This window comes from Pseudorca crassidens, chromosome 3 (genome assembly GCF_039906515.1).
Source record: "Pseudorca crassidens isolate mPseCra1 chromosome 3, mPseCra1.hap1, whole genome shotgun sequence".
NCBI classification, from domain to species: domain Eukaryota; kingdom Metazoa; phylum Chordata; class Mammalia; order Artiodactyla; family Delphinidae; genus Pseudorca; species Pseudorca crassidens.
Genome location: NC_090298.1, coordinates 122926546 through 122933591, shown reverse-complemented (window position 1 = coordinate 122933591; position 7046 = coordinate 122926546). Strand labels below are relative to the sequence as shown.

The following is a 7046-nucleotide window of genomic DNA, read 5'->3' as shown; positions in this document are numbered from 1 at the left end:
TATATAAAAAGGGTTGGTTTATTGTAGTTCAAATACATAAACTGAACATTCAAACATCTTAAAATTAAACTTTAGAAACAAAAATTTAACATTCAAATAGGAGTACAGTTTACAGGGAACACCCAAGAAAGGTAATTTGTTGTCTAATCCAGAATATTGATAAAGATCACTTAATGGTGAATAAAATGTTTTTAACCAGCAGTCCTAGTCTGGTCAACATGTTAGTTATGACCGTGGTTCCATACCTGAGAAGAAATTACTAAATAAATCTTCTCTTAGGCTAAACAACAAGACTTGGCCTATAATTCAAAGGGGATAATCAAAGCACATAAGTGAACAAATAAAACTAAAGTGTTCTTTAGAGACAAAGGTAAAAGTATGTCCATTATAATAATCTTAGCCTCTGGAAGATAAGAATTCAATTTTCAGTGTTTTGTCTTTTACCCGCTTTAAAAAACAAAATCAAAACAAAACAAACCCCAACTTAGGTTTTTTTGGAGTCTGTGGTATCTGCATCTTGCAAGTTCAAACCACAAATGCTCTTACGTCTTGCATGTATTATAACACTGCTAGAAAGAACGTCACCAAAAGTCACTGACTTCCACACCTCATAAAAGGATAATTTTTTAGCTTCAAGATTTTAGATTTACTAGAGACAGCCTATATTTGAGTATGCAAGTCAGTCATGCCACACAAAGAAAAGCATAAATATTTCCAAAGTGTTCTCTGTTCAGAAACTGTTCACGGATGCTTCTCCTTCTGTTCATCAGATGGTTTTGCAATAGTTTGACTAATGCACATACATGTAAAAACCTGAAAATTGGCTCATGCAAGCGTTTTGAATTAACAGACACCCCTGTGGAAGAGTATTCAGAATTATTTTGTTGATCGTCTTGTGGGCTCTGATGCTGTGGGAGGTGGGGGTGGACCCCGGCGATCCAGGTCATCCACATATGCCACAATCAGTTTGCGCCTCTCCTCTGGCACACAGTCTAGTACTAGATACCGTTTGTCATTCTGCAAAATTTTTTCTACATCTTTCAGGTGCTGATCAGATTCCTGGATTAGCTTTTTGGATCTGAAATAAGAAAAGAAGTCCAAGAATTACTGACTGCTGTTCATAGGTCTTTCAGAAATGAGCTGGAAATGTCCATCTAGTTCCTAATTGTGTTTCCATTTTTTTTTTTTTTTTTTTTTTAAGAAAAATTCACTGCAGTGGTCACCTTTGTAAGTCGCCTCAGCAAAGACTCCAAGGAGTGAAAGGGCCTCAGAAGCTGAATTACCCTCCCACCCCTACTGGTGGTCCCTCCAGATCAGGGCTGAGGGTGGGTGGGTAAATCTTGCCCGTGCTGTACCTGTTCTGTGGATGAACAGAGGACTTCAGTCTGCGGGGCTGCCAATCCCAGCATCTTTCACAAGCTTTCACTTTCACATCTTTCACTAAATTAACTATAAAAATGTAGAAAGAAGTCTTACTTCACATCTAATTTAAAAGCCCAAGCTGATGCAAAACATTAAGGATCCTGACCAAAAAATCCAATCACAAAATACCTAAAAACCACACCCTCAGCACTATCTATCCTCCCGTGCACATACCCTTCATTAAGATATTTCAAATTTTTCTCTTAAAAGAAGAAAAGCTGGAGCATGAAACAAAAATGGTTTCCTGCATACTGATTGCTAAGCAATGTAAAATTGTTCTCCCGATGACAACTTGCTGGGGGTGGGGAACTACTGGGTATGTTACAGAGAAAATTTGTTTTAAAGCTCTGATTTTATAATTTAAAGTTTTAATTTAAAAGTATCCAGCAAACTGCTTTCCTCTGAGAAAAAATGTTTTTGCTGAGCTCAAATAAGATGATTTCAAGCTTTAGAATGAACACTGAATAGTCTTCAGAGGAGGCAAAGATAATTGATAGTGAAAGATTTTTTTTTTTAAGTCTCTTCATGAAATACAATTCTTATATATTTGGAAATACTTCTAAAAAAGCAGTGAAGTGAAAACAAAAGTATGTTTAAAAACTGGATGGGTGGGTAACACAAAATAAGAATTAACATCTGGGCCCTTTCTTTGAAAAAAAAAGAGAAAAAAGAAAGAAAAAAGGTAAGGGTAGATATGGGCTGTATTCAGTCTTTGATAAAGTTGCCTTCTTCTTATTCCTAAAAATTAATAATGTCAACATGTGTGTGAATGCAAAGTATGCTTTGGCCATCAGAGTAAGGACTAGTAAAGACAATGACTGCTGATATGAAACATTTCATTGCACACACCTATATGTTATAAATTTGGTCTCTTTCAAAAGCGTCCTGAAGTCAGCTTTGGCTGTGATGTATTTGTCTCTGATGTATTCTTCAAATTCTCTTTGTTTTTTCTGCAAAAAGACAATAAGATTAGGGGGGAAAATTCTACTAATTCCAAAATTAGTATCAATTATTTATTAAACAAGTAACCTGTAAGTCACGACATAAAATAATTCAGAAGAGAAAGGAAATAAGGTATGTTCTATCCATGTAACATTCATTAAAAAGGAAAATCTGCAGTGTACATTTTTAAGGGAAAAAGCAAGAATGAGAAACCATATAATATATTAGTAGTAGCTAAAACTTCAGGGCTTGCTATGTGCTACACTGTGCTGAGGGTTTTATAAGATATCTCCTTTACCCTTCATAACAACCTCAAGGGGTAGACACTCTTAAAAATAAGGAAATTAAGGGTTAAATGTGCATTCCTAAAGACTGTATTTATATCTTCAAGCACAAAAATAATGTGGCATAATTTATAAGATAATGCTCAGAACTTTAAAGTTCAACTGAGCGTTTAGCTCAGTAAGGGAGCTTTGTAAGGGAATAGCAAAGTATAAACTCTGAGCTTTAAAAAAAAAAAAAAGACCTTATTATCAATTCTAAAAATCAGAAAAGTTAGAGACTGAGACTGGTTCTCTCAGCTATCCATCTACCACTCTTTTCCAACCACGTATATTTTGTGGTCCACACATCTAAAATTCCACCTAATGGAGTAGGAGGGGGAAGAATATTAGATCATGGGCTATTTGGACTCTAGACCTAGAGAAACCAACCAGGACAGAATGATGGGAAGAAGGAACATATGAAGGCTGAGGGACAAAATGGACTGGAATAAGCTACACTTTCCTTGACATCATTCACTATTTCAGACCCTTGGTGAGTTCTTCTCCTACACAGGAGCCAGAGTGCACCAGAAGAGAGCTCAGCTTCTACAAACCTCACACATCTGAGGTTCCCCTACTCCAAAGTCTCTGGAGCATATAAGAACTAGAGATCATGTTATGTTTTTTTGCTAGCGTGGCTGTAAGAGTCAAGCACTTTGATAGCCTGGTACCAACTGCCAGGCTGAATAATATCTATCTAGTGGGACCTGACTATACAATAAATAAAAACTATAGCTTCATTAGTCTCTTAGAAGATCCCAAAACACAGGCTTAACCCCAAGGATTAAATTTTTAAAGTTCCTCTTGTGCTGTCTTGTTAATATACTGTACAAGAAAGAAAATATAAACTTGAAATTCAGATTTATTTCTCATACACTTAAAAGTTATTCACTTAAAACCATCAACTTCATTTCAGTCAAGATATTAATGCTGCTGATTAAGCACCCAATTAATATTTATAAACTGAAAGCAAATCTCAGACAAAATTTTCTTACCCTGTCACTGGAGGAGAACTTAATGCACCGAGGATCTTCCTTAATGATTTTTTTTACTTCTTTCCACGTGGATGTTAAGGTAATCTTTGAAAGACAAGTGAATAAAAAACATAAATAGAACTCACTTTTATCGAGGGGATCAAACTGCAGCACATATGGTACATAACATTACACTGACCTGCAATCTCTTGTAATGCCCAAGCATAACTGGACTAAGTTAGGGACAGGGAAGCAGCTTTAATGCAATTTCTTTTTGTTGGCTTGCCACAAGAGTTATGTTCATGGCCATACTTTCAAGATGACCTAAGACAATCACCTGCAAACCCTGTATCTCCATGGGCAACATCGTAACTTCTGAAGAAACCATCACCAAAGAGAGATCAGATAATAGGAGCAAAACCTGAACAGAGGGTACAAACTGCCAAACAAGAGGGCCACAGTACCAAATAGAAAATGGAGCAAAAGAAGGAATCTATTAACTCTATCATCAGGAAGCATCAATGATCACACACAGCTAAGGACATATGGAATTACTAAGGGAGCATATACGAACTTAAAAACTGCAAAAGGAAGTAACTTCTAAACAGTGAAAGTACCATCAACATTTTACTTAAGCAAATAAACAAAAAAATCAGAGAAGAAAGTGTCATAAAACCCATGAACTCCAGTAATGGGTCTAAAGAGAATGACATTAAAAGTCATATCAATGTTTTACTTTGGGAATTATTAACAAAGATTCACCTAGATTAAAGTAGAAAAGTAAGAGCCGCTTACTGCAGAAGTTTCATCCAAAAGTTGCCTAAAGTGCTCCCTCTTCTTTTTGGTAAGTGCTTCAATGTGTTCATTAAAAAGCTTCTCTTTCTCCTCTCTTTCCAACAAGGATCCAGATTCCCAGCGGTGATCTTTCCGAAGAGTCCTCCGAGTATCAGACCAGGACACATCTGAAGAACGTACCTAAAAATAGACAATGGTATCTATCACCAAACAGACTTACCTTTTCATTATTTCATCAATAAAAGACTCATGTATTTGGTTTAGGAACAATACACTTAATAAAAGAAGTTTCTGATGACTCCATCTTAGTCAAGCAGTCACTGAACATCTACTTCTTTAAGCCAGAAATCTCACCTCCCAGAGCTCACCTAAGTTATGTAGTATGGGTTTAGAGGTGGCAAGGATGAAGAGAAGATATCTCCCATCAACCGTGGTCCCTAAGAACTTTAAGTACCTAGGTACCTACTGAACATCTTACCAACTTCTGTTAGTAGTAGAAATGGATATAAATAAAAGAGGAAATATACCATCTCACAGCACAAGCAGCTCACCAGATAAAAAAATTTTTTCTTGAGCTCAATCTGGGACTTAACAACATTTATCAAGCACCTAAAACCATGTCAGGTGAACACTGAACTTGGCACTGGGAATACTAAATAAATAACACAGTTATGTCTTCCTTCAAAGGGCTTACTTTTTGTAGGGAAGATAAAGAACTGCACTAACATGTAGTAAGTGCTGCAAAGGCATATGCTGAGCACAAGTTTGGTAAATGGCAACAGTGAGATCAAATCTGCCCAGATGGGTCAGGATCAGCCTTACAGAGAGATACTTGAGTGTGCTCCTCAAGAATGACAAAGTTTGCCACTGTGGTGGGAAATTTAAAAGCATTATAGGGCTTCCCTGGTGGCGCAGTGGTTGAGAGTCCGCCTGCTGATGCAGGGGACACGGGTTTGTGCCCCGGTCCAGGAAGATCCCACATGCCACGGAGCGGCTGGGCCCGTGAGCCATGGCCGCTGAGCCTGCGCATCCAGAGCCTGTGCTCCGCAACAGGAGAGGCCACAACAGTGAGAGGCCCGCGTACCGCAAAAAATAATAATAATAATAAAAAAATAAAAACATTATAGGTGGAGGGATTGGCATGTGTAATGGTAGCATTCATTAAACTAAGTATGGTTCATTAAAGGTTAAGTTCAGCAAGGCTACAGCTTAGGGGGCAAGAGAGGAAACCAGAGGATAAGGTAATATGAAGGTAGGGAGTCAAGGAATGAACAGTTTCTTATATTATGCTAAGGAGCCTGAATTTGAAATGTAGGGAACTTCCAGAAGTAGGGAGGACCTTTACCTTCTTCAAGTAACAGGGAGAGTGACAAAATCATCAGATTTGCTTTTTACAAAGACTTCTGTGATTGCAATAAAGAGGATGAATTTGGGGGAAGCAGAGGCAGAGACAGAAAACAAGAAACAACTGTAATTGCCCAGAGAACAGAAAAAAGTCATTGAAAACAGATCAGCAGAAGCAAGGGAAGAAATCAGAAGAAGCAACAGGAGTGATGAGAAGAGCTTTCTTGAAAGAAAGAAAAGAAACAGGAGGAGAGACAGTGACGAAGAGAAGAAGAAAAAACAAATAGAACAGCAGAGTGGTCTGGGGGCATTCGGTGTAGGGACAAAAAACCCTACCTACCTCAACAACCCTGGATAATACAGGAGGATTTTCAAAAAAATCCCAGGGGTCAGTAAACCTCCAGTCCTACATTCCATACCATCTACATGTACAATAACTGATCATCACAATGATGACCCAAATCATCTAAAGATGAACTCATGTTCAGCACACTTTATCACTATGACATGCAAGTGTGTGATGATTTAAGATGACTTCATCAAGGATAATTTTTTAAAAAGCTTTGAGACTAAAAGACCATGAATTTTTATACAAAACATCAAACCTCTGAAAATTTTAAATAACTAGGGTTTTCCTATTCTAATGGTGTTAATACCAAGTACTCAATTTTAAAATACTTCATAGGTAACTTACTAAATTATATCTCTGAGTCAATTTAAAGAATATTAGAATGTCCACTAATAAGGTAATGTAATAGATTTCTAACATCCAGTACTTCAGAGAAAAAAGCAAAAGAGTAATACCATATCAGACAGAAGAGCCTTGAAATTCTGGATAGCTTCTTCTCGTTTGTGCTGTTCTCTCTCTCGATCTATTTCTTTTGTTTGTTCTGAACGAGCCTTCTGCACCTCTCTTTCTCTTTCTCGGAGGCTTGCCTCAATGCGGGCTTGCCTTTCAAGCTCCTTTTCTTTTTCTGTGTCTAAATTCTGTAAAAGTGAAATTACATTAACCTTCTTACTAACTCCATCAAAATATGCCTCCACAGAATAACTAGTTGGCCAAATACAAAATTTCAAACCTAGTTTTTAACCAATATACCTAAATACTCATTTCAAAGTCAACTACTAGAGAGTATTAGGAATACCAACAAGAAAAATTCTAAACCCAAAACAGTAGCAAATGGCTTTACACTGCAATTAAGAATTTTACTATTCCATGGTTACTATATGAGTAAACACAATGGTT

General features: G+C 37.1%; 1 protein-coding gene across 11 annotated transcripts in view; it reads right to left on the bottom strand.

Annotated features, from left to right (window-relative positions):
• Positions 1-7046, bottom strand: part of TCERG1 (transcription elongation regulator 1) — a 60131-nt gene continuing 53085 nt past the window's right edge. For 9 of the 11 annotated variants that reach the window (XM_067732153.1, XM_067732154.1, XM_067732155.1 and 6 more), the window contains 5 exons: positions 6605-6787; positions 4457-4636; positions 3683-3766; positions 2272-2372; positions 1-1078 (listed from right to left, as the gene is read on the bottom strand). In XM_067732153.1, coding sequence (XP_067588254.1) covers positions 877-1078; positions 2272-2372; positions 3683-3766; positions 4457-4636; positions 6605-6787 — 750 coding nt within the window. In that variant the 3' untranslated portion in view covers positions 1-876. Of the gene's footprint in view, positions 1079-1355; positions 1450-2271; positions 2373-3682; positions 3767-4423; positions 4637-6604; positions 6788-7046 lie in introns of those variants that run through there. The other 2 variants (XR_010942166.1, XM_067732162.1) reach the window with 2 other exon arrangements.